The sequence below is a fragment of the Sphaerodactylus townsendi genome, linkage group LG02, assembly GCF_021028975.2.
Source record: "Sphaerodactylus townsendi isolate TG3544 linkage group LG02, MPM_Stown_v2.3, whole genome shotgun sequence".
NCBI classification, from domain to species: domain Eukaryota; kingdom Metazoa; phylum Chordata; class Lepidosauria; order Squamata; family Sphaerodactylidae; genus Sphaerodactylus; species Sphaerodactylus townsendi.
The window spans coordinates 83544937-83572803 of NC_059426.1; the positions used below are offsets into that span (position 1 = coordinate 83544937).

Genomic DNA, 27867 nt, shown 5'->3' on the forward strand with positions numbered 1-27867 from the left:
GGTAAATTTCTACATTCTCAAACTCCTGGGACATCTATCAACAAAATTTCTCACAACTGCACAGGGAGGAAAAACATCTACACCAATGACTGAACAAGAAAACAATGGGATTAAAATCTATTTAGCATGTTGATAATAGTGGGGAATTTGAAGAACTTTCCAAAGAAAGAGTTCTTAGAGTAGAACATGCTTGAGTCTCCAATTGTGGCTCAAGCGATATCTCAAGCAGTGTTAACTGAGACTGCATGCAATCACTTGTTACTCAGCTGTGACTGAACAGAAACTTTTTCCTAGTGTTACTTCCCATTTTTTAAACATTCCAGACATCTCCATATTTGGTTATACTATTTTTATTCCAAACTAACAATCTGAAACACACTGTGCCAAACTGAAGAGGGAAATAGTGGGCTCTAGAAGAAAAATTGCAGGAGGCCACATCTTCTTGAAGAGAATGTACATGACTCAGCAAGGGATATTTCATATGAGGGTCTTGCTTTAGTTGGTTGTGGGAAAGTAAAAGCTGCATTTGACCAGGATGTCCATTTGCATCAGAAAAGCATCTCACCCTTTCTCTGTGCATTAACAATAATCAGATATCTACATAATCAGTATAAGAAAGATTTAATGGAAATGCTCTAATCTAAGAAAACAACTTAATGCCTAACAACAATCATACAGCAGTTCAGAAAGGGATGAAATTACTTTGCTAAATAACCTTTTCTGAATCATGAGAATAAAAATCAAACTGACCATTACAACTAGAGTTCTGGTTTCACATATATGTAAATAAATTATTTTTTCTGCAGCTGATGAAAAGTCTGATTAAATTTTGCAGCCCTGACCCGGTTCAGCACAGAACAGAAAACTCTTACAAAGGCTCAAGTACAATTCTTAATAAACTCAAGTAGATCCATACTACAATCCACATGTAGTCTGACTCACTTCATCTCTACTATCGCATGTGTGAGCATAGCGTACCACAGCAGGGATGCTAGGAGATTATTCATTCCCTAACTTGGGTTCTAGCACAGAACTGCACCTAATTGGAGCTCATGCAGGCACATCATAGTAAATTTTCAGCTATGAATGTACGTGCCTGTGTATGTGAAAGGGGTGAAAGGCAGCCCATCAGAATCCAAGAACGTCTCAGTGTAACAAGGCATCCTTCAGCCATGTTTTCACCAACAAGAAGAATAGAGGGGGGAAAGATCTTCCTGTTCTGTTTCACTTTCTAGGCAAGTGGGCTGATCATGAGTCAGTGTCAGAGTATAACTGGAGGGACCTGGGTTCAGATTCTCAATCTGGCATGAAGCTCACTGAGTGAGCCAGTCACTACCAGTCTCTTGACAACTTTGCTGCAAGGTTAAAGTAGGGTTGCCAGGTCTCATCCCACCAGGAATCATCATTGCTTGCTGCTACTTTGAGCAACAGTAGAAGGAAAAAACAACCAGTGTTGTGTATGGTATGACATCCCTTCCAGGGGAAATCCAAAAGTGACACCATGTCACTTCAGGAATTGCCAGTTTTACCATGGAATTTCTGGCAGTTCCTAGAGTGAAGTGACATCATAGACATACACTGCCAATGCTTCCCATGTTCTCACTCTCAAAGTTCCCCACTGGTTGCTAGGCAAAAATGGGTGATGATATATTGCTAAAATGGATGATGGTATATGTGCTTTCCCAAGCTCTTGGAAGAAAGGCATTAAAATGTCACCAATAGATAGATTAGCTCCAATTAGCACTTTCAGATGTAGAGCAAAAAAAAAGTATATGCCACCCTTGCTGATCTAAAGCTGATCTGCTTTTCTACTCTATCATAAGTTCAGGCAGTAAATAATTCTAACCTTTTTCTATCTTCAGGCTTTTAGAAAGGTATGCATTACTCTGGGAATATTTGCACTACACATTTTAATTAGTCTTACAGTCATCCCTTTTGGGAACTACAGGTTGGATTCTAAGTAGTGTAAACAGAGTCATGCTAAAGCTACTTTCCTGCCTCCTCACTGCAACCTTGAAATGGTGCGCTCTCTCTCTCCCCTCTGCAGCTGGACAAGCTATTCTGTTGGAGGAGCTATAGCCTCTTTGCTCCAAAATCTAGGTTGGGAGCGCGGTCTAGGGAACAATAATGGGTATTTCTCAGCATCTTCAGTATAGGTCCATAATGTAGACTTGGCCAGTCAGGGTTTTCTCAGTTGGCTGCCGGCATATTTTCATAGGGAATCGTTACAAATCAAAACACCTAGCCAGTCTGGACTGTGGAAATTATGAGACCATCCCATAGCTAAATAGGCCTAGGTATGGTCTAAGTCAGTGGTGGTGAACCTATGGCACAGGTGCCAGAGGTGGCACTCAGAGCCCTCTTTGTGGGCACGCTCGCCATTGCCCCAGTTTGGGCACTCAGCAGTGGCATAGTGTCAAGGGGACAAGGAGTGCCCAACGCACTGGGTGTGTGCCCCTGTGGGGGCATGGCAAAGGCGTTCCAGGGGTGTGACAGGGATGTTTTGGGGTGTTCCAGGGTAGGGGGCAGACAGGGGCGTGGCGGGGGTGCAGGGCGCACACATGCCCCAGACTCAGTTTTCCTTTGCTTCGCCCCTGGCACTCAGTCTCCAAAAGGTTCACCATACTGGTCTAAGTCATGTTTCTCTCCTCCATTTAATCCTCACAACAACTCTGTGAGAAAGGTTTAGCTTAGTATGTTTGACTGGCCCAAGGTGACCCAGCAAGCTTGCATGGCAGAGTATGGATTCAAACTTGGGTCTCCCAGATCCCTGTCTGACAGTTTAACCACTGTACCACACTGGCTTTGCACCTAGCAATTAAAACAAGAAAGACACTATATAGTCTGTGGGAGTATACAAACCAGATGCGCAGATGTGGCACTGTTTAAAAAGTGGCTTTCGAAGACTAAAGTGATGCTTCTTCAATTTTTACAGGCAGATAAAAACTTAAACTCCATGGCTGATTTGCAGACAAGTGCAGAATCCCCAAAAAATATAACAGTGTCAGGACTACGTTCAGGAAGGAAATGAACATTTAAATTATTTCCATTTACAAGATAAGGGAACCCAGGAAATTGTATTGGAATTATTACCTCTGGAGCATCCAGCCAAGTCCTGTGGATAACCAATGGGTCATGCACCCAAGTCTTCACACTGACTGCTGCAGTGCAGGTCAGCCCACCTAATTTTCAACCCAATTAAAAAAAACCTGGGAAGCCACAGACAAGCACATTTCCCAAGTTGCATTTCCTTCCCAGTCTCCTGCAGAGTGGTTCAGTTCAGTGCTGCCCAAGGAAAATGAATGAATAGCTTGGGAGAGTAGCATATTGATTTGTCTTTCAGCACTTTGGTGATAGGCTATAAAATGTAGGTGTGATCCCTGCATTGCAGCTGTGGGTATGAAGGCACCCACAGTCTCTACAGCTCTGTGGTGGGGAAGTAACAAAATATTTATGTGCATGTACAGACAGATATAGGAACACAAGCAGATATATGTAGAAGCCCATCAGCTTCCTTTGAAATTAATATTGTTCCCTGATAATCCATCAAACCTATAGCAGAACTAATGACTTCTTAATAATACTTACACGTCCAAAATATAGGCTAGTTCACAGTGACCAGAGCACCTGTTGCTTAATGTGCATTACTGCCAATGCTTTATTTTACAATGCATCAACTTTGTTTTGGATTTTGCAGATGGGGAGAAGAGAAGACAATTCCAATACCATCATTCATCCAAGAGATAACAGTAGGCTTGACAAGCAGGTCATTGCCACAGAAGATAAATTCAGCCAGCAAAGCAGCTGGGTATTAGACATTGAAATGCTCCAGCATAGGGAACATTTTCCAGTTCAATCTTCTCATATTCTAGTCTGAGATTTTGCATACTAGAACCTGCCTATTGCAAAACCCTTTCATTTCCCATTCTTTCTCCCAAGCCTGAGAAGATTGTTGCATTTTGTTGTGCTGTTAAGTCTGCAGAACTACAGATGTTCCACAGCATTCACATTCAGAACAAAAAAAAGGCTTTTAACAACCTATAAATAAATGGTTGCATGAATCTGGAATTCAGACTGGTTGATCCAGGGATGGCAAAAGTTTTACTATCCACACAATTCTCAGAAGTGCTCCAGCATCCTTACATGATTCAAGCTAGGGGAAGGGGGGGTGTTCTTTGTGTATACAAACAATTATTTCACAGTTGTACTATAATGCACGCAAAATGGGAGCTTGGTCAGACATGAACTGGCACATCCAGTGCCAAAGGCAAGCCTGTTAAAACCCAAAGTACAGCCTCCATCTGTTGTTGTTGTTGTTGTTGTTCTACTTTGCCGAAATGAGCCTTCTCCATTTTGGAATGTTAAGCACTAGCTTCAACATTATACAAATACAATGAAGTATCACACAGGCCTCCCAAAGCTTCCAAGACAGAACATGTTGCTAGTAGGTCTGGTAATCTACATTTCCAGTGTGGCATCCACAATCCAGCCAACCAGTTGAACATCAAAGACAATGCAATCATCATTTCACCTAGAGAGACGATAATCTCCCTCATGATGAATATGGTTACAGTATCCCAGTAGAGTCGGAAAGTCTGTGGGCATCATGTCTACTTCCTCTTTTGAAAGATTTCTTCATCCCTGCTCTCCACAGCAGAAAGAGCAATGAGCATTTGAGCGGCATAGTAAGTAGCCATAATGATGACCCGAGAGTATGGCACAGGAAAGCAAAACTTGTTGACTGCAATGGTCAGATCTGAGACCATGAAAAGCACGGAGCCAATGCAAGCAGAGAGCTTGGTCCAAGTCCAAAGGTCATTGCACAACTGCATACCAGCCATGGCCCGCCAGCCCATGAAGCCTATCAAGGCAACGTAGACAGCTACCAGATAGGTAAATGGCCCTGAGAGGTAGGAATATAGGAAGGTGTAGCCAAAGCTGGACACCAGGGCAATTGCCAGGCCCGCTTTTAGGTCCAAAGGCTTCATCCCAAATGCAGAGGAATACAGGATGTGTGTGATAGCAAACATCAACAAACCTGAGGGGAAAGGAATCAGAAAAATGTGATCAAAATGGTTAATGACTACCAGAAGTAATGCCAGGAACACTGACAGCAAGCTTGAAAAGGCTGTTATATCAAAAGGTCAAGGTGAGAAGAATATTACATATTAGCAATGCAAGTAGCATTGTTTAGATTCTCTGTTAAAAGTAATGTATTAATGATATCTGTGGAGAAATGCCCTCAACCTTAGAATTCACTCCAGTTATTGTGACTATGTTCTATGCCTGCACAGGATCCCAGCTGCAAACTCATAGCTGGATGAAATGAGGGGGTTGGGGGAAAGCGCCATCAGGTGCAATCACAGAGTATTTGACAATAGTTGACTGAAGCAGCACAATGGTTTGCCACCCTATACCAGTGGTAGGATTCTAATTATTTTACCACTAGTTGGCCCTCCCACCACACGCCCTCCCACTGCCCACTGGAACTCAGGAACCGCAGAAGGTGAGGCCCCCACTCGTTTCCTCTTTTTAAGCATATTTTAGATGTGGGGGCGGGGCTCCGCAACCGGCGGGGGGGGGCGCCCAAAAGAGGTTTTGTCCCTGGGCGCCATTTCCCCTCCATATGGCTCTGCTGGGGAGCGCCCAGGGCATTTGTCCCCAGATGTCCCCATTATATCTATGCGACTGCCAGGGACAACCCAGAGAACTACAGTACTGCTGAACTTTAAATTACTGCAACTTCAAGAGAAGTTAGCATGCCCAAATTAAACATCATTTGGGATAATTGCTGACAGTGGGGAAAGGGGACTGTATTTTAATTTTTTTCCTCCCTTGCTCAGTCTGAATGCTTGAATAGAACATATGTATTCTTTTCATTCATTTATTAACTTGAATGTTCTAGGCTTGATCTCTGGAAATGCACCATCCCTATTCAGCCTTGTTATATGAAGTATGGTAATAGGGAGAGGCAGTAAGTAAGCTTATCATCCTTTGATAGCTTGAAACTGTGAAGTTGTGCTAGACTGCCCCCATGGTAATTTATAGGAGTGAAACAGACAAGCATGGCGACTCGGTGGAACCTCTTAACAGCAATGCGGGTACAGAATGCTAGACATGCAACTCCATTTAACAGGAGATACTCTCAGAGGGTCTTAGGTGGCAATGAGAGTTTCCCAGTTTGTTCTGGGCACCCACAAGGAGCAAGGGGAAGATGTGGCATTATCAAATGAAGACTTGGGATGGCCACAGGGTTTTCCAACCTCCTGGGGACCAACCCAAAACAGCAGGAGAGGTTGCAAGTATCTACCTAACAATCTCCATTTCATATTAAATAGCTAGTATAGAAGTAATTTTCACTTTCAGAATTCTGAAATAAAATATTAAGATCAAATGAGAGAACTGTGATCACTCATTTCTCTATTTTCATTGTCAGATATAATTAACACATAGTAAGGACGGATGAAAAGTTCTAAACCAGAAACACAAATATAGACTTTGTGCAATTTAAAATCAGGGGCTAGCCTACAACAAATGCTTTTACTGGCATGTTAAGCATTCTTTGACTAGCATAAGCTTTTACTCATGGTACTTATTAGTATGCCCATTAAAAAAGACATAGGTGTATAATCTCACAGTTAGATACTTATTTGTTCCTTTTTTCTCTCCCTATTTCATTGCAAATGCACATGCAATTGCCTATTGCCCGCAGGAGCAATACAGTTTTAGTATTTTAGTGAAAATTGTTTCTCAGGGCCTGTTGTCAAATTACATCGCCATTTCCACAAAGAAAAGCAGCTTTGGCAGTGTGATTTGGGATGGAAAGGGAGAGTCACAGGATACTTAACTCTTTCCCCATGTGCTGTTTCACTACTCTTCTTGAGCACCGTTTCCTCCCATAGAAACATACCCAACCATAGTGGCCATCTTCTGGGGCACTTTTTTGAGTGCCATTATCATCTGAGGCTAGATGGGTGGAAATCCAAGAAAGGGCCTTCTTGGCTGTGGCACCAAAATTATTTAATTCCCTTCACAAGGGGATTCATCTGTTCCCCTTTATTATTGTCCTCCACAAGCAGATGAAGATTGTTTTGTTTGGTACTCATTCATGTGTCTTGTTTAATTATTTGAGTCATTATTGTTTAATTGTTATTTTAGGCACTAAGGACTTCAAAAGCTTGTTTTAATGTTTTTGTTTGTTTATCACCTTGGAGACCATAAGTTGGGTGAAAAGGCAGCAGAAAAATATTTTAAATAAGTTAATACACCCAACCACACACCCCAGCTTTCCCCACACAAACATGGGATTCCAAATGCATGTTTGCTTCAGTTTCATCACTTACTGCTGTTCTGTAACATGTGGACCACAATTCATGGTCTTAGCCCTGGCTGTTCTCACAATCTCACCCACAACAATGTACATGACCTTCCAAATTGCGAGAAATATTTTAAGCTAAGCAAAACCACACCTAAAATAAAAGTCTTTCTATTGATTTCACTGATTAGAGTTTGATTATTTGCAGAATTTCCACTTGGAAAAGAGATGAGGCAGTTCGTCCCGATTTTGAGGGCTCCACACGATTGCTTTTTTGGGCACAACTCACTGTATCTATACAATGAGTCTCTGGATGTATATATTATCTCGGAAAGCCAAAAGATAGATCCCTTTCCTATAAAAACAAAGTTATTTTATAACAGTCTTACTTTTTATAAGGTATAAAAGTAGTAGAAACAATACATTCTCTTGAAAATGAAATGGACTGCATTTGGACCTGTGACCTTCCTATGAATTGTGCTCCTCAGTGAAATGTCTTTGGCCCCCACAATAAAATTTGAAATGGTGGTATTGATTCATCAGCTACTACTTATCAAATACAACATCCATAGAAACTATAGATTGATGGGCTTTTTTAGAGGAAGTAGGAGTGGGAAGAGGATGAAATAGTCTTCACTTTTCAGCTCTTCTGAAATTTTCTGACCATATTTTCTGATGTGAGCCGCAGCAGCAAATACAACACATTTTAGATAATTGAATCAGTTGGAAAGGGAAAATCAGTGGCCAAAGCTTTGAGAAGTGTTAATGAGACCCTTACAAACAAGTCTGGTACTAAAATGACTGTGAAGAGATTTTTAGAAACTGAATTTGCAAGCATTTTTTACATTTCAAAAACAAATTATGAAACATAGATAAACAAAGGGTTGGATCCAGCAGCTTTTTTGATGGGGAAACAGGAACGAAGGATTGTCCAAAAATGGCTACACTGAAAATTGTGGGACCTGCATTTACAAAAACTGTTTGGGATAGGGGCTGTAGAATTGTGTAATATTGAAATGAAAAGGGGACTGAATGGGAAAGCTGACTTGATCCAACCCATCATTGTTGCCATACAGAAAGCATATGTTCTTAAGTTTTCATCCTCATCCTCATCACAGCTTGCCAAACAAATCCTGCTTTGGAAAATAAGTAGTCCTTGATGTACCAGCACATCTAGCACTACTGTGCTAAATGCTTACCCTAACATCCTTTCCTTCTTTTGCCCACAGGGTGAATCTTTTCTTGGACAGGGTATGAAGAAGATTTTCTTCTCTTTTTATCTTTGAATCATGCTACACCTGGGACTCCATGTCACAGTCTCTCTTCTTTCAGAGGAAGAAGAAGAAAGCTTCAGGCTCCAAACAGGAAGAAATTGCAGTGTGACATAAGATAGTTACTGATTCTCTAGGGACATCAGCACAGAGATTTCTCTGGTAGTAAATGCCCCAACTTGGTACAATCAGGCGGCCACAGCTTCAGCTTTCATTCTTTTCAAAAAACCCTAAAAGGAGTAATTTTAGAGACACCACTGCCTGTGGCTTGAAGACTTGGGTTGGAGACAGACAACAGATTTATAGAGAGCTGAGATTTATAGAAAGCTTTATAGAGAGCAGAGAGCAAACAACAGATTCATAGAGAACTGAACAGATTTATAGACGGCTGGAGAGAGACAACAGATTTATAGACAGCTGATTGATGCTACTGCTTGGTCCATTCTGAGACAGTAGTGGGATTAGATGATACAGATGACAAAAAAATACCACCAGAAAAGGGCTTATAGTATTTCTTCTCTCTCCAATAGTGTTAAATGGAATTCACATTGTGATACTATAGGACTGTTAAGGCTGGCATTGAGGGTTGGCTCAGCCAAGGGCCCATCACCAGTTACACATTCTCAGTTTAACTTACCTCACAGAGTTGTTGTGAAAACAAAACAGCAGAGAGGAGAATGACGAAGCCCTTTTGATCACATTGTGGAAAAACGCAGGTTATAAATGAAGTAAATAAATAAATAAATACAGGTGAAGATGTCAGATGATAAAGGGTGGGTGGGTCAGTGGGTGGGAAGGAAAGAATGCAGCACAGAAAGGTGAGGATGTGGAGGTTTCCAGGGCAAAGTAACACAAATACTGTGGGGAAGGGGATAGAGGGGGGGATAAGGTGTCACCCCCAAGTTCTTGCAGGTTCCTCATCATACTATTGGGCCCACCCCCACAGTCAGCCAAGTACAATTTGATAAATAAGCAATGTATGTAGTATGGGGTTCAGTTGTAACTCCAAGAGATTTCCAGTCCCCAACATGGAAGTTTTTAACCCTAGCATTGACTCTTTGGTGCACTCCTTTTAAAACAGACTGTGGGACTATGAGGGACATGCAAGTGTGATGATATATTTCCTACCACCATAGATGCAAGCAGAGGGGAAGAGAAGAGAACTGTGGTGGAGGAGGTAATGAACACTGTGCCCAGGGGCCCATGAAGTTTGTCAGTACTGTTCCTCCACCGGCAGCAGGGCATACAAAAAGAGATAGAAAACAGAACAAATTACAGGGCAAGGGAAGAGAATGAGATTTGGGAATGCCAGTCTCAATAGTGGGTCTGTGTCTGCCCTAACATTCTTTCTCTTCACAAGTTTCGCAATGCATTTTAATGCTTCAGCAATCTACAAAGCTGGCTATTTTGTTCATATATGCACTAGTTCAACATGCCCAAATCTTCTAGTCACCTGGCACTCATGCATACGCCATGATACCCTTTCTCTACCCATCACCACCACCTCTTGTTGCCTTTCCAGTCAAGCTGTTGTGCAACCGTCCATGTTATTTCTATGCTCAGTCTTTTAAAAGGTACTGCATGGTATGCAAAGCATGACTTTAGCAACAGGAATATCACTGACCATGAACAAAGTAGCCTTGTTCTTGCCAGATGAGAAAGGCATCTCCTAGAGCTGAGAATATCAGGCCGGCTAAGATCCTACAAGCACTGCGATGGGCCGTCAGGAAATTGATCCCATGAGCCAGCAGGAAGACCCACAGGCAGAAGATAGGCAGACACTTGATGAGAGCACTGAACCAGGAAGGGCTGGAAGTCGGCAGCCAGAGGACGAAATAAACACAAGTGGCTTTGAAAAAGGGCACAAGCTTAGGCCCTTCACTCTTCACCTAAAAGGGAAAAAAAGGGGGTTGTAAAAAGGTTTTTAAAAATCCATCTAATCAGCAGAGGTCCCGCAGAGACTGTAAACAACTTTCCCCAATTGTTCCTCTTGAATTTAAAAGCTCACTTCCCCTTTCGCTCAAGAATCCCGCTGACTACCAGAAATCACAAGAACAAAGGAGACTTGAACTTTACCACACTTTTTCAATGCCATCAACCGTACAATCTAGGAACTTTTCTGAACTTCCATGCCAAAAAGAAGGGCTTAAAGAGATTTTCATTTATTCCCTGTAAAGCACAAAAGCCCTGGAAATCAATCTTGCTCATTATATGGATTTTCAAAGAGTAAAATTGTTCGAGGCAGTTTTGATGTCAAGGGGAAAAAATACAAACCATGGGTATTCTGAAGAATACTGATTTCTGAAGAACACACTTATACTGCTTCTCTTTTTTTTATTGTGAACTTACTTCAAGAACCTACTGCCAAGTGCATGTTTTAAATGCAGAAAGCTTTAATTCCTGGTAACTTCAAATTTTTAAAAGGATATAAGGTAGATAGGTGAGGAGAGGTTTCTGCCGAAGACCTTGGAGAACTACTGCAAACTACAACAGACAGTCCAGAGTTAGATGTACAAAGATTGCTTCATATGCCCAAAGAAGACACATGAATGATTTTCATACCATTGGGCACTCACATTCACTGTCCAGATGTGTATCAGAAAGGTGCTGGGCTGATTCATACAAGTATTTATACAGACTATATTTTTTCACAGGTACGTCATCAAAAAACAGGGGATCATCTTACATTCACATAAAAATTGGAGTTATGTCCATCTTCCTTTTGAGTAAATATGGTAAATGGCAGCCATCTACAATAACTACAATAATAGAAATTAGAGCTGGAACTGTATCTACAAAGCGTAATATACTTGTCCATCTGATCACTATACTTAGAATCAGGAAGGCTACTGTTGAAGGCTTTCACAGTCAGATTCAACAGGCTCTTGTGGGTTTTCTGGGCTGTGTGGCCATGGTCTGGTGAATCACTCCCTGGACTGAAAAACCTCACCCGCAATACAATACTATCAACCACACCTTTACATAATAAGTTCCATCCAAACACTTACTGATTGGTTCCCCACCCAGGGACATGGACAATATATACCTCGAACATTTCCTTCTCTCTGGACACAGTGTGTAACAGACTTCCCTCTGTGATATACTTCTGAAGATGCCAGCCACAGATGCGAGTGAAATGTTAGGAACAGTGAGCCCTTTGGGGAAGGGAAATGTGAGCCCTTTGGGGAAGGGCGGTATAGAAATTTAATAAAATAAATAAACAAACAAACAAACAAAATCTACCAGACCACGGCCACATAGCCCGGAAAACCCACAACAACCAATCTGAAGGCAAACAGTGAACTGAAGGCAAACAGTGAACTGGCCCTTATAGCAGTCTCCATCACTTTGAAAAGCCTATAGCACTAAGGATTGGCCACACACTGTGTTTTCTGACCCTTTAAATCTTCATGCTTTGTTCAGGAATCCACACTTGTCCTGCCTGCTTTTGATGCAAATTAAGGGAAAGCAGAGGGATTCTACACTTTTTCTGGTTGTGCTTTTTGCATTTTTGTCAATTTCCATTCAATTGGTCTTTAGTGTGGGGTTTCTTCATCCACTGTTACTTTATTCTGCTCATTTCTGAGTATCACTGCAATGTCAAGCTAACATACACACAAACACCTTCTCACAAATGCCTGTTGTTTCTTGGTAAGACCCTACCACCCCACCCCATTCATCCACCCTCCCCTCCAAACTGACTATCAATGATACACAAAATATTCCCAGCTTAATTTAAAAAAATTACAACAGTGTTATTTCACTGATGTTGACATCAAACTTCTCACAGTTAAAGAGTACATCTGCCCTTTCCGCCCCCACCCCCCAAAACAGGGTTTTTGGTGGTCCTATTTGGTCTTCTCCAAAAAGTTGGATAAATGTTTTGAAACCCCGGCAGAGTTTGCAGTCAGAGAGGGGGGTTTGGATGACTCTCAGTCATGTCTCTGCTGGTGGTATTTGTAAAGGTTTTTGCAAGCATCAGTCCTCACTTCTTGTAGATCAGACTTTCACTGCCATGTCTTTAGCCATTACACACACAAAAATTAAAAGTGGTGATAACTCTTAAAGAAGAAGAAAAAATGTCAGTTTGAAAAGGTGGTGGATGAATTTCAGAGGTTTCCGTTTGGAGCCAAGACTGTAAGTTTCATAGGAAAACCCTCCACTGGGGAGTGATAGTGACCACTTTGGGGCTGCAACCTATGATCTTGTCACAGGGGAAACAAGCGGGAGGGGGGAGGCGGGAAAGGCTTGCCTGGTAGGGAGCAGCTGGAGGGAGGAATCTGGAGCAGGGCCAGCTGGGCACCCCTGCTGGCAGCTGGAGCCTGCATGGAGGATGGTGTGGAGGGCTCACAGGGCAACGGTGTGGACAGGCCCTGCAGCTTGCCGGGCTGCCAGGGCTGTGTGCACCGCCCTGGAGTGCCTTGTGAATGGCTGCTGCTTCCCATTCCCTCTCCGGCATCTGCTCAGCTTGTGCCCCCGCCACCTTGGAGCTCCTCAGACAGCAGACAGCACACCATGCCCACCAGCACACAAGCCCCCCCCCCAAAAAACAGTTTATATAGCATCCTGCACCCACTATATTTGTTCTGTGCAGAATCCACCAGGGATACTATGGTTGATAATATCTCGGCCACTGAGAGATCCAGTAGAACTAGTAGGATCACATTCCCCTTGTCTAATTCTTGGTACAGATCATCAACCAAGGTGACAAAAGCAGTCTTTGTTCCAAATCTGATCAGACAGCACATGTGAGGAGCAGCCAGCATTATCTGCATGCAGCCCTTCTTTTAAAAAACCTTAGTAAGAAAATGTTAGAAGGGAGGGCGAAGCTGCCATGCAGACTCAGACTTTCATGAACTGTGCGTCCAGCCCCTTTCTTCTCCCCTTCTAATCTGGGCCTTGTACAAGTAACTCCACTTGCTGGATCTGGCATGCACCATTTAAAACCATAATTATTTTATTAAAGTTTTATTTTTTATTATTTTATTAAATTCTTATACCACCCCCCTCCCCTTTCAGATAATTCTCCATCCAGTTTAGTCGGGGGGAAGGGTTCAGCCCTTGGCAGAGTAGACTTACTTATATCCCACTGAGGTAAATGACAACCATATTTTGGAATGAAGTTAAGGGACTATATTCTAGATACTGAGAAGATATCCAACAAACAATATTCTAAATGCATATTCCTGCTTAGATGTGATTTATGTCAATTAAAACTCAATTTATTGCAGATGTATGAAAATCTAAAATCTCCTAAAAGAATGCAGCCACTGCCATGTGGTGATCACTTCTAATAAACAACACAAAGTCTAGGGAAAGGTATAGTACTTGTTAAACCAGTACAAATTGCATGCTAAGAATGGCTACTACATCTGTGGCAAGGGCACACAATTCCTTTGCCAATTATGTGAAGACATTGTTGAAGAAGAAATTCAATTTGCACTTGTAAGTGCTGTACATCAAGAGCATGTGCATCAGACAACCAAGGGTGGAATAATGGCCAGAGAACAGGACTTGAACTGTGGGTGCTTTGGTTCAAATTCATATTCAGCGATGACATTTTCAAGAGCAGCCATGTACAAGAGTATGTTTGCTTCCTCTCACACTGTTCTGTGGTTTGAAGACACCCCTAAGTTCTTAACTTTTCTTTTTAGAGAGGATGAGACGACCTTGTGATGGAAACACAATTCAGAAGCAGGGATAAATATACTGTTCTGACTAATCTGTGCTGAACCTCTTTCTTCCTCACAAACGTAAGTGGGACTATTATGGGTATCAACATCTATTAAGTTTGGTGAACAGAGGTAATTTTTGTTTTACCTGAACATTACTTGAGAACTGCTTTACTCTACAAATGCTTTATTGAAAGTTTTCCAGCTGATTAGGTGACAGGGTAAATCATTCCCACCTCTATGAAATGTAGGCAAGTTCTTAGTCCACAACTCCCTCTATGAGGTCCTTGCTCCCTTGTTCATAAAAAATACCCTTTTAGTACAATTCAGAGCCTCACTGCTCAGCTGACCGTAGTAGTAGAGTTGGCAGCCAGTACTGCTTGACTTTTTAAAGAGCAAAGCATGGTTATTTGCCAGGGGAATAAAATTAAATCCTTGGCAATAAGCCCTTGAAATCCTTTGAATGCATTGCTGTTTCAGTTTATTTGGCATGAAAAACTGGCACTTCAGTGGAGGTGCAACCCGCAGGGAGAATTAATCAAACTTGCATTAGAATGCCAGGGGAAAGGGAGTGAGAATTCCTTCATAGCTGTGCACTATAAAAAGTCCCTAAGATGATTTTTATATCCAAGAACTTTAATGAAAAGCCTATTCAGAACATTATTAAGATACCATTTAATTAGCTTGATGGAATGATTTGGGGATCTAGTTAAAAGGCATAAAGGATACTTAGAAACAAAGAGAGGCAGAGTATCTGTGGTTAAATATTCAGTCATTGATTTCTGCTGCTGCATAGATAGCATTTGACAAAACAGTCCCAGAAGGGTAGGAAAATTACAGAGTATAGTAACAAAGACTAACAACTTTTATTTCACTATGAGCTTTTCCGCTCTAGTTCCTAGCTCCACAAAGATTGATACTGAAATTCCAGTGGAGAAACGCTGCTGGACCAGGAGCTAGAACTCTGTGGCCGTTCCCTATTCTCCAGTTACCAATCATATGCTGGCATTCATACCAAAAACCATTAACAGGATGACTCTGGTAGCGGGAAGACCTATAAGAAGGGAAACAATATAATTCCACTTTCCGAACTTCTCAAACAATAACATTTCCCTTTCTCATAGGGGTACAACTATGTTCACAACACATAAATAGAAGGTACCTACAATCCCTCTGAATGAAACAAAATGAAACAATGAAACTAAAGACTTGCTGAGAGGACCCCACCATTACCACTACTTCTTACTAGTAGTGAGTTCACCACCTGGCTTTCATTTGGGAGACAGTTCCGCCTCTCATTGGCATTCCCCACAACTACTAGATTCCATTTCACTCTAGCTAGAGGATGCTGAAGGGTGCCTTAACAACGGTATAATCTGCTCCTCAAACAACTGTAGAGTGGATGGTGACAATCACTTTTCCCCGGCTTCAGCTGTCCCCATGTTTTTTCTGTGCATTTCAATTAGGGGGAAAAATTATTCTGATATATCAATGATATTGTCTGGTACTTGCTTTTGAAAATACAACAAATATAATGGCTACCATGTGAGCATGTATGCTGATATAAGCAATTTCAACTCATACTGTTTAAATATAATCACAAAGGATTTAACCTAGCTGAATTTTCCTATGCCCTGATTTAGCCACTCTTATAAAAGGAGCTAAGATAGCTTGAAAATGTTGTTCAGCATGAGTCAGTGTTGAAACCTTAATTTCATGGCACGTGATGTTTCATAAAATTGTATTATAACAGATACGTATTGCTAACATCCAAGTTCCATTTATTAACTATTATAAGAGTACAGGCATCTCACACAGAAAATTTAACCCACAATTAAAATATGAATGGAATGAAGGCTAAAGTCTGAAACCTGATTCTCAGCATTCCTTTGAGCATCAACAGAATTGAAGATTGTATGGTGTACAATGCATGTGGTCAGCAATACTTTAAAGTTATTCAGTAGTAGTGAATATGGTACTGGAACAATTAGTGTGTACCAAGTGGGGGACTTGCAAGGACTTACAGTGGGCATCTTATTCCCTTCCCCCACTGTTTCGTCTTTTTCTTCCCTGAAAGCCCCCATAGCCTCTCCCTTTTTCCTGCCTCCTATTCTCTTCCCCAACCAGCAGCAAACTTACCTATATCTGCCTCTATATGTTCAGTTTTCCCTTCTTTCATATCCCCAAAAAACTATGGCCCAATTGCATGGTGCAGGCCACTGGGCTGGGCCCAGTTGCACAGTGAGGAACCTCCACAACTCCTTTTTCCTTTCATCATTTATGACATACCGTACAATTTTTAAAATTTACAATCCAAATTAAGCTGATTATCGTTTGTACAAATAAAACTTTGGCTGCAGACCAGGGCTGCTTCCATACAGGGTTTTCCCCCTGTGTAGATGAATAGCATGCACCAACATTTTTAAGAAGCTTCCAACTGTCACTGAGTTTATTCTGAGAATGAGACTTGTGAGGTTCCTGAAGCTCCTTTAATCCAACAGAATGAAGGAAATGTGGAGTGATTGCAGCCAAATCATCCAAGTGAAAGGCGAGCCTGCAGCCTGTCTGAGAAGGGGCAGCACTGCATGGGGTGTACAAAAACAATTCAGTAAAATTTGGATTCAGGTATACTGGCTCCAACATTTTTTTAAAAACCTGGATATTCCTGAACCCTCATATCTGGAATATCCAGATTCCTTTAAAAAAAAAACACCCTGCATCCATTAGATCAAATTTTTACTTTTATCCCCTGTCTCCCCCTCTCCATCCCTTCACTTCCCTTGAGTCCAGCAGCTGTAGTGATCACCTTCGACACCTATGTGAAGCCTGAGGGTGGCAGTAGCGGGCAGTGCAGATTACCTCTGAGTCACCTGTGGAGCCCAGAGGTAGCAGTGGTGGTTGAGTTCTGCTGGTTGGCCTGCAGGGAAGTAAGAGTGGGAGAGAGGGAGGGAGGGAGGAGGGGGATTCCTGTACTCTTTTTATTTTGTTTTAAATGGCAGCAGGGCTGAAACAGCCTGAAAAGTGCCAAAAAAAAATCAGAATTGTTCGAAATCTGCTTCTCTACTCCCTTTAAATCACCTGAAATATTTTTTCAGGAGGAAAAAATGCCTCTCAACATTGTATTGGTATTGGGGGTGGGTTTACTTTGGCTTTGCTGAACCTAAAAGTTATATGCTCTGAGACATAAAAATAGTTTTTGACTTGTAATACTAAAAATATGGAACACTTCACAAATGTGTGTGTCATTCTTGTGCAGGGGCCATGCTAACCTTCTCTGATTTGTTCCAATTAACAGGAACAAAAAGATGCCATGCTTTGAAGGAAGGAAAGACGAGTAGGGAGAGTCTTAGCCTGACCTTAGGTGGCATGATTGGACAGAGCTATGAATGCTCCCCGTCTCCTTAAAGAGCACAGGGTCCTCTATGCTATAGGATAACTATGGCCACAAATATTTTACATGTTGGCTGTTTTACTACCAGGTGCATAATGTGAAAAAATAGCTGAATATGGCATCTTCAGAATCTCAAACTTGCAATTACCTTTTCCAGCAGAACAAAACATCTTAGTGATTGTTACAGGTTCTGGAAAAAGCTTGAGCAAATTTTCTCTCTTAAAAATATGAAGCTGATATCCATAACTTTTGACAAACAGCTAATTACAGATGTCTCATATTGGTCTAATGATTTTGATTGACAGGGGGTTTGAAAAGAATTCTGCAGTTTACCTGAAGGTGGTAGCAGGCATAACTGGGGGAGGGGGAAGGCAGGAGCCCCAGGTGCGACTCATATGGGTCATGTGAGGATCACATTCAGTCACCTGCCCCCCTCCTCCTCCCCTCAACTTCAATAAAAATAAGCAGTGATATCAAATAATATTAAATGACCATCCAGTATCCTGTTTTATTTTGGGGTTTTTTTAATTTTTGCACATTACATAAATACTGGCATAGAAGTAAGATCTGTACAGCTGTCCTCCCACATAATATATGGAATCTATTATCTAGCAATGTTATACCCTGGGGGGAAAAACTGGACATTTCATCCTAATGCATTTTTTGCAATTTTTCAAGCAGAAATTTTGAGGGAAAACACTGCAAAGAAACTTCTTTAAGTAAAATGCTTCTTAAAGTTTGTCAGTGCGCTTCCCTGGCTAAGGGAGGGTGGGGGGTCTTGGCTCTCCCAAATCCTAATCCTACTCTTCTGCACAGGTATATCATCCAGTCCTAAAAAGCTGTTGAGCTAATTTTAGCTGCTTTATCCAAAGGGAAAAATGCCAGTTGCATACAGCTGAATTCATGATGAAAATACTTTGCTTTCTTTCTTATACAGCTTTTGCTGTTGTTGAAGAGGAAAGTAGGTTGGACCAGTATCTTGGAGACCCAGTTTCAAATTCCCACTCTGCCATAAAGGAGGGTAAAATGGGGCAGGGAGAACTGGGTATGCTACTCTGAACAACTTGTATTTTTGAGCTGATATTATGATACAGTTATCTGAAAAATGTGTATCACCTGTTTGGGGGGCACAATTTGAGAGCTTGCCCATTTTCTGCAGATACGCCTCCAGGTGGCGGTTGAGAGTGGAAGTTAGGAAGGATCAAGGAGGATCCTGACATACAGCTCCTAGGAAAGGGGGGGGGGGAGTCCCTATCAAGTGTTAAAGAATTAAAATTGGGACCTGCATGTTTCTGCCACCACATAATTTTTTTGTCAAATAAGGTTATACCTGTTTATCTAAGGAGTGACAGCCAAGTGATCTCTCTTCACAGTTACAAACATCTTTCTGTAGAATAAAACGGCTACATTTTCTGTGACAAACTATCTATTAAATTTAGTTAAATGAAGGGTCACTGAGGCCAGGATCAGACTGAGCACAGAGGCAATCCAGATCTAGCTTTATACTGTTGGCTCCACCCCCACCCCAAAGACTGATTTTGGGAGAAATATTGCACAATGTCAGCCTGATCCCTGATCCAGACTGCTAGCAAATTCCCAGCAAGAACCAACTCAGTGAACAAATGATAGTTTAGTTTCACTTGCCCTATTTCACAATATCACAAACATGAAACACTGAATATTAAATTCTCCAAGACAAGCCTTTTGGGGGTTCTGTCTGTTTTGTCATATGAAAACTATGAGGAATTAAAGCAGAGCCTTCTTGGGTTATTCATGTATTCTCTTTTATTTTAGAGATTCATATGCTGCCTTTCCACTAACAATCTCCCTGATGACTTCCTTAAAAAATTAAAACAATAAAAGGTAAGTCTGACCAAAGCAACTTTAATAAGAAATAAAACCCACAAAATTCCTTTAACTATATCTCCCTATAACCTGAAAATACAAGAGGTTTCACTTACGGTAGTACCATAAGAACAGTAAAGTGAATGCCAGATGAATGTTTTCATAGAACACACACTCCAATATGGATGCCATGGTGGAGAAGGCTGTTTCAGATGGTGACCCCATTTAACTTCCAGATGTGGGGTGCCTGAAGCGAGGCCTCCTCTTACAATCTTGGTATATAGATACTTTCAAGGTGACCCTTCAGATCTCCTGATTCCAGGGAATTTAGGGGTTTAGATGAAACCATTACTTTGAATTCTACTCAAAAATAAAAGCCAGTGGTTTTTCAACTCTAGCAACATAGCAAATCTGTTTACAACCTTGCTGCCACATACTGAACCAATGCACACAAAAAAACAGTGTGTCTAGTCCCATGGATACTTGTGATTATATTAATATAGAAAATCAACATACACTATGTTTTACAGTGGCGGGGAAGGATGGGACATGGGTAGCAAGGAAGGAACATGCATAAGATACACTGCATGCGCTTATTTATTTATTTATTTATTTATTTATTTATTAGATTTATATACCGCCCGATCCCCGAAGGGCTCCGGGTGGTAAACAACATTGTCTAAGCATCAAACAGGAGCAATCGTACAAAATATAAATATATAGGCTCCATCCCATAAAATGACTTAAAACTCATAAAAACAGCGAAACAGTAATACATAAATAAACAGATAGAGGCGTCCAACCCCAATTTAAAACCTACCCCAGAGGAAAAGGGGGGGGAGGGTGGTGGGGCTCCTCAATAAAAGGAGCCCTGATATAACTGCACCGAAACACGGAGCAACGAAGAGCGACAAGGGGGCACCATATCAGCGGCTGGACACTTCAAAGGCCCGGTGGAACAACACGGTCTTACAGGCCCTGCGGAACTCACCCAGGTCCCGCAGGGCCCGGACTGCTGGAGGAAGGGTGTTCCACCAGGCCAGAGCCAGTGCCGTAAAAGTCCTGGCCCGCATGGAGGCCAGCCGCATCATAGAGGGGCCGGGGACCACCAGCAAATTGGCCTCTGCAGAACGCAGAGGTCGAGTTGGGACGTATGGGGTGATGCGGTCCCGCAGGTACGAGGGTCCCAGGCCGCGCAAGGCCTTAAAGGTCAACACCCACACCTTGAAAATGATTCGGAATTCAACCGGGAGCCAATGCAGCTGACATAACACAGGCTGGATGTGTTCTCTGAAGGCGCCTCCTGTGAGCAGACGTGCTGCCGCATGCTGGACCAGTTTTAGCTTCCGAATCAAGCGCAAGGGAAGGCCTGCGTAGAGCGAGTTACAATAGTCCAGCCTGGAGGTGACCGTTGCATGGATCACAGTGGCTAGATCCGTTTGGGAGAGGAAGGGAGCCAACCGCCGGGCCTGTCGGAGATGGAAAAATGCAGTCCGGGTTATATGGGCCACCTGGGTCTCCATGGAGAGAGACGAATCCAGGTGGACCCCCAGACTGCGGACGGAGGAGGTCGGCGCCAATGAGACCCCCTCCCACATTAAAGCTTAGGCTTTAATTCTACTGGGGATCAAGAGACAACCAGCTCATCACATAATAAATATGGACTAAAGACCCCAACATTCACCATGCGTGAACATGAGTGGCCAGGGAAAAATTAACCAAGTATGTTTTAATAAAACTGACAGAGCAAATGTATGGTAGAAAACATTTCCATATGACAAGCAGTTGATCTGAATTCTCTGATGTAGCTAGGGGACATGAGGGGTTGGAGCTCTGGGTACCATTTCTTGGGGGCGCATTTATAGCTGTGCTCCCCTACATAACTGCATCCTGGTCTGAAACTCCTTGAGGAGTTCAGGACAGGCATGCAGTTGAAGGCCAGCGAGCGGGGCTTGCCCTGCCTGCAATCTCCATGTGGAGATCAGGAGTGGGGCCAGAAGGCATGGGGCCACCTGACCTCCACATGACACTAGGGGCAGCTAGGCTTGCCCATTCCCAATCTCCACGTGGAGATTGTGGGTGGGACAAGCCCCTGCTTTCTGGCCTTCAACTGTGCCTTTGTCCTGGCGGGGGCACAGATGTGGGGGTGTCTGGCACATGTTAGCCCTAGGTGCCTTTTTAAGTAGCTACAACCCTGTCTGTATTCATTAAGGTGTAAACGTTACCATCAGGATCACCAGAGGTCTTCCATATGGTAAAATGGTGAATATTAACATATTACTTACTGACTTTAGCTTCTGGTAGATCTAGCATGAATTCTGAAAAAGACTGTGAAAACTAAAAATAGCAGCTCTGCTCTGTTACTAACAAAAATTATGCATCTTTTAAAGATTTCAGCAAGTTCTTCCTTTCTGGTGACGACAGAAAGTCTGTGAATTTGCCTTCATGGAAGCTACATCCTTTCTCAATAATCTATTTTAAAGCATTACTAGATTGGCCTCTCACAGTGTGTATATATATATACTTGGAAACTGAAGGAAAGAGGCAAATTGCACTGCTAGTTTCAAAAACATCAACAAAACCAAAGGGATAAAGATAAGAAGCAGGTTTTCTATTCAAGTTAATTCTAGAATATAAATCTGGGACTGTTTGCCCACTGCTGGAGAAAGTGGTGGGTCAGAAGTATTCCCTATTGCTTTGCTCCAAATTTATCTCCAGGCTAGCAGCATGAACCAAGCTTCTTCTCAGTTTTCTAATTTAAAATAACATGAAGTCAAAAGTTGGGTCATCTGGCAGTCTTGGTATCAGCTTCCCTAAGATTATCCATTTAAGAAAGAAAGAAAGAAAGAAAGAAAGAAAGAAAGAAAGAAAGAAAGAAAGAAAGAAAGAAAGAAAGAAAGAAAGAAAGAGAGAGAGAGAGAGAGAGAGAGAGAGAGAGAGAGAGAGAAAGAAAGAAAGAAAGAAAGAAAGAAAGAAAGAAAGAAAGAAAGAAAGAAAGAAAGAAAGAAAGAAAGAAAGAAAGAAAGAAAGAAAGAAAGAAAGAAAGAAAGAAAGAAAGGTACATTTTAGAACCAATTACACAAATGCTCTCGAGCTTGAGGGATGTTATGTCACAAGTGCTACAGAGCAGGTATAGTCCACAGCCATTGGTACAGTTTTTCCATCCAATATAAGCATTGCATCAATATGCCAATTGGAAATTTTTAAAAATCATCAAAAAGAATGGCAGGTAGGAGGGAGGAACATGGCTTTCATGAGAAAGTTGAAAATGGAGTGGGGGAGGGAGGGAGGGACTTTTGGAAAGTTGATTTCCATCAAGCAGTTCCAGGATATGTGTGGATTAACAGTCAGTTCCAGGATATGTGTGGATTAACAGTGGATTAACAGGTAAAAAGCTGTAGGGGAATGCGTCTGCCCCTCTTTTCTAATTAGGGATGCATTTGCTTGAAGAAGAAGGGAGCTGTTTCACCCCCTTCCCCCTGGCCATTTCCCCACTGAGAAATTATAGCCGAATACAACCAGGTTTCAAAAGAAACAGCACCTTTTCATTGCAGTTTCTCCCTCCCCACTGCAGCGTGTGTCTAGTGAAGACCTCTATGTCTATCATGGTTTCAAGCAATGCAACACTCCCCACAATCGCACAATTGAATGCACAATCTGCTAAGTGGCACTGTTCTTCCTGGTTCTGATTGGCTGTTGCAGTGTGTTGGGGCAGGATTTTTTTAAAAAAAACTTTTTTTGCGCAGCTACGTCATCACACACATGCGTAGATAGAATTTCCCCGCTTTCGCACTAAGCTACGTGTTTATGTGCAACTTTGATTTTTTCGGCACTCTTTACAGCAGCTGCACTGGCACAAACGTCTAATTTCAGTTTACAGTTGGCACAGATATCACATTCCACACATTCCACATGTTTCAACGTAGCCGCCACCAGTGCGAAACAAAAGGGGGGGGGGGCTGTGCATGCATTGCACAGAGCCCATTGTGCTCTGGTTGGCTGGAAGGCTCCGCGTCACTCCCTACGGCGGGAAAATAAAACCTAAATTCTGTTCCCTGATCCTCCACACTGATCCTGCTTCGGCACGTGTTTTTTTAAAAGGTGCTCTTCCATGAAGGTTCTTTAAAAAACATATGGTAAGGGGGAGAGGGAGCGCCAGAACCGGGATGAATCCATGTTCGGCAGTTAAGCAGTGGGGAGTTCTTGCTGAAACCTTGATATTTTGCGTGAGTATCACGCGATCAATTGACCGTGGGGAATCGACCTCTGTCTATTAGTTCATACAGGTCCTGTGATCCTGGGAATCAATCCTCTGGGTATTAGAAGGATTCTTGGGGGAGGAAAACATGTCAAAAATCTGTGTTTCTCCACTGGTGGCTCTTCTGTATCCAATGGTAGGCATTTGGAATAATTAAATTAAATGATTCATCATGTCAACAGGTTTACAGTCTTTAAAAAGGACACTTTAACCCAGTTAGTCAAAGCTGCTTGTCAACATGAAGGTTATATGGAATGACTGCTTGGAAGAGGAGTGATATCTATGCTTGTGAAATCTTCTCTGTCATCCAAGGGGAAGAGCTAATTTCAGCCTTCTTCAAAAGGAAGATAGGACTTCAAGATGCCTGTATGGCTGCTTGGGGAAGAGATTATACCTTCCAGAGATCATATCACCCTCACAATAAGTTACTACAATTACGAGGGACAGGCCTAGTTGTTCCTTAAATTATTGTAGATATGGATGAATGGATAGCTCTTTTCTCTTTTGACCATCTCCTCAAAATTATGGCTACCCAGACATTAGTTCAGAAAATAAATTAATAGAGTTAATTAATTAATAGGTGCAGATATAGTTTGGCTATCACATAACCCAGCTTTGTAATCTTAAAGCTCCTGCTTAATTATAGAATTTTTAAGTCTAAATAAAGTTTAACCTAAAGGTTGAACTGGTGTCACAACCTATGCTGAGGAAGATTGAATTAGCTTCATGATGGTCGCTCTCTTTCAGAAATGGATTTAGGGCCAGTCCCAATCAAGGCTTGGTACAGGTTTTATAAAGCTCTGAATAATGATCGTCTGTGGTTGTGTCCAAATAGTGGTTTTGTCACATTTCATTTTTTTTAATCACTTCTTGCCCTGGGACTAATCTTTACATTTCCAAAATGCATTCAGGAAGTCTCCTTAAAGTTTCTTGCAGAAAACTTTTATGGAAGGAGCAAAAAGTACTATAGAAGTGGAAGGGTAACCCTACTAACCACCAGTAAAGAGGTTTGAGCATTTGTGTGATCACAGTTAACAGAAAAGTAGTACATGGCATACTTTGGAATCAATAGTCTTTGAAACCATTCAGCATGGCCTTTTTCTGGTTCTCGCTTTCCCTTAAACACCACATAAAACCTATATATTTCTCCCTTTCCAATTATACATTAAAGAAATAATATCACTATAGCTACATGAGATTAGATTGATGTACCTCTGTGCATTCCCCTCTTGCATTTTTTTGTGGGGGGGGGGAGCATTTTTGGCCATCCATCCCCTCTCTTCCCCCTGCAGCAGTGAGGAACCAGAGGAGCACTGCCTGCCACCTCCTCCCCCCACTGTCTCAAGCTGCCATCTTCACTGAGGTCAGTGGGTGCAGAATTGAGTTGGGCTGCCACAGCAAGACTCGGTGGCTCTGTGGGGCCATGACCGAGAGTGCACTCCTCGCTTGTGCTGCCTTCCTCTTGGCGCTGGCTATACACCACTTAGGCACTGCTTGAGAAGAGAGAGCCAACCTAGTCCTCTCCGGCCAAGAACTCTCCTGCTTCATGTCTCTGCCTTGAGTTAGACATGACATGCCAACTCAGGCTGTGTGAGATTGGTGTGCACGTACCAAGGGGCATACCAAGCACTTTCTGCAGGCCACACAGCAGATCGCAGCCTGCAGCTCAGCTGCCACCACTGCCAAGGCCAGGGCACACAGCAATCTGACCTGCTTGGCCAGGGCACAGTGGCTCTGGCTGGGGAATGGAGCACAGTGGTTGCAGCAACAAGAGGCACTTGGGGACAACCTCCCCCACAGAAAGGCCATTCACACTCCTGGAGCCTGCCTCCTCAATGGCCTGGCCAAGTGTTTCCCCTCAGTGGCCCAGGGAAGGTGGTTGCCACTCAGGAGCCCACTATCATGGCCATCCATCCCCCTCTCCCTGAACCGGAGGTTCCTCTAGCTTGCCCCCATCAGAGCCTGGACCAAGACCTGGGTGCTCATCAAGATCAGGAGAGAGGGAAAGAAGAAAGAGAAAAGGAAATAAGGAATGAAAGAGAATTGGGGGGAGTGAAAAGAAAGAAAAATAAATCGAGACAGGAGTTGAGATTGCACAGATAAAGGAAATTAGATGAAGGAAAGAAAAATTAAAAGGAGAAAAGGGAGAAAGAAAGGTGGGGAAAAGAAAGCCAGAAAATCCTGGGTTGGAGCCACTGCCATGCGAATGGCCAGGCAGGAGGAGGCACTTCATTTGCCTCCTTTCCAGCACATCATCCACAGTCAGGGGGAATCTGCCTCCTGTGTCCGTTGCAGGAAGGCCCCTTTTTTCTTTTTCTTTTTAATTTTGTGGATTGCATCTGAGTAGCTATGCAGGTGCAACTGGTCAGATTGTGGGACGATTGGCATGGCTATGGGAATTCATGTCACATGTCCAATGTACTGCAGGAAATTAAAAAGAGAGAGAGGCATATTCGTGCAAAGGCATGAAAGCAGCCCAAATTGTTTCTGTGGCCTCCAATTGCTGCCTGCACAGCATGCACGTCATGGGAAAACAGGAAAATGGGTTCCTTTATCACAACTGCAACCCATTATACACTTGCTGTGCGGAATTGACATTAATCACTGATTTCCATTGCTGCCGATGCTACAGTTTTGTGAAGCTTTACTTTAAATTGGAACTCCATCATGGCTGGAAAGGCTGGAGAAAATGAAGGTAAACTGGGGGCCAATTAAGTTCTCACCACAACTTTAGGAGGCAGGTGAAGCAAGCTAAGATGACCCAATATGCTGCTTGGGTGATCAGGATTGGAATCCACTGCTCTGCTTCTAATTTGGATTTGAACCAGTCATCCCGCCCCTTCAACTTTATGTCCACTACATCACACTGAACAGAACTTACAGCAATGACTGCACTCTAAATGCCTGTCTTTCTTTTAAGCTGAGGAGACCCCACAAGCAAAATTACATCTTCATTTAATCATTCCTATATTCTTTGTAGCTTAACTACTGGCTTTCCGGTAAGGATTTTTTAAAAAAAACTTTGGAGAGGGCGAAGGGAATAATGAAGAGTCAAAGGAAAAAAAGGAAGCCAAGACCATAACGTCTTCATATTGTAGTTACTCGATCCCTGCAAGGGGACACCCATTGGAGTTAGAAATCTGTAATTTTATTTACAGATGGCTTACACATAAATGGGTCGCTCGCAACACACGTAAGCATATTGGCAGCAATGCCAAAGTGTTCGCAGTTCTTGAGCAATAGGAGCGCAGGGAAAGGGGGGTGGGGAAGATGCTGGAGAAAGAGATGGACGGACTGTGACCTCTTGCTCCCCTCCCCCGTCTTCTCCATCAATCAGTGTCTGCCTAGCAGCCGGCGAGCCCCAGGAAGGGAAATCAACAAAGTCACGCTTCCTAGTCACATGTCCAATGTTTTCATTTTATTGACTTTCGCAGGCGTTTTTTTTTCCTTGCCATGTTTAAGCAGCAATCCGACCGGGATATCTCTTCCCACCGCTACGTTTCTCTCCCAACCGGGGCGGGGCGGGGAGAGAAGAGTTGGGGGAAGAGAAGGGCGGTGGGGGGTACAGGCTGCTACAGATGCGGGGAAAAACCCTACTCGAGCTGTCAATCTATATTTGATGGGGACTACAGGGTTCAGCAATCCGAATACGATGCTCTTGTTCGCCAAAACAAGGATCCCGGGCAATGACAAAGCCGTCTCAAATATATTTAAGATTCCCCTTCTTTAGCTCATTTTTGCAATCCCCCCTCCCGCAGATTTTTTTTCTTTCTGCAAGTTTTATTCTTGCAATTACTTAAAAGCTGATCGAACTCACCACAGTCACCGGCGACACCATATTGGTCGAAAAGCTTTCTCTCTGCAGTCCTCCGCCTTTGTTTATATAGCGAGGACTGACTCGAGGTATCTCAAGCTCCCCTTTAAATAGGATCAGAGTGTATCTATTTTTCTCAATGCCGATTGTTTTTTCTGTTCTTTTTTAGAACGCCGTGACGTCACAATAGCCGGAGCGAATGTGCAAGAAGAAGACCTTTGGGGGCGGCACTTCAGCCAATATTGCCCCACCCCTCTGCTTTCCTCTAATGAATCACGACTTGCTTGGAGAGTAGACCTTT

General features: G+C 42.7%; 1 protein-coding gene and 1 non-coding gene across 3 annotated transcripts; both read right to left on the minus strand.

Moving 5' to 3' along the window:
- Positions 1–334: 334 nt before the first annotated feature.
- Positions 335–27736, minus strand: TMEM86A (transmembrane protein 86A). Of its 2 annotated transcripts, none has more exons than XM_048487022.1 (3): positions 27570–27736; positions 10211–10475; positions 335–5038 (listed from the first exon to the last, which is right to left on the minus strand). In XM_048487022.1, exons 1-3 carry the CDS (start codon positions 27588–27590, stop codon positions 4611–4613), a joined length of 714 nt encoding a protein of 237 aa, XP_048342979.1. In that variant the 5' UTR covers positions 27591–27736; the 3' UTR covers positions 335–4610. The 2 variants fall into 2 exon arrangements, with proteins under 2 accessions (XP_048342979.1, XP_048342977.1); XM_048487020.1 differs by lacking the exon at positions 27570–27736 and adding an exon at positions 19611–19684.
- Positions 17470–17576, minus strand: LOC125427606. Its single transcript, XR_007243723.1, has one exon. It is a non-coding gene; the product is annotated as a U6 spliceosomal RNA (small nuclear RNA).
- Positions 27737–27867: the final 131 nt, after the last annotated feature.

What these genes read in the sequence shown, in the direction of transcription:
- TMEM86A (XM_048487020.1), bottom strand. Translation starts at nt 19,658, where the DNA reads ATGAAAACATTCATCTGGCATTCACTTTACTGTTCTTATGGTACTACC. An exon ending in ACTGTTCTTATGGTACTACC is followed by an intron (nt 10,476 to 19,610) that starts GTAAGTGAAACC and finishes TTTCCCTTTTAG; the next exon opens with GTGAAGAGTGAAGGGCCTAA. An exon ending in ACAAGGCTACTTTGTTCATG is followed by an intron (nt 5,039 to 10,210) that starts GTCAGTGATATT and finishes CTTTCCCCTCAG; the next exon opens with GTTTGTTGATGTTTGCTATC.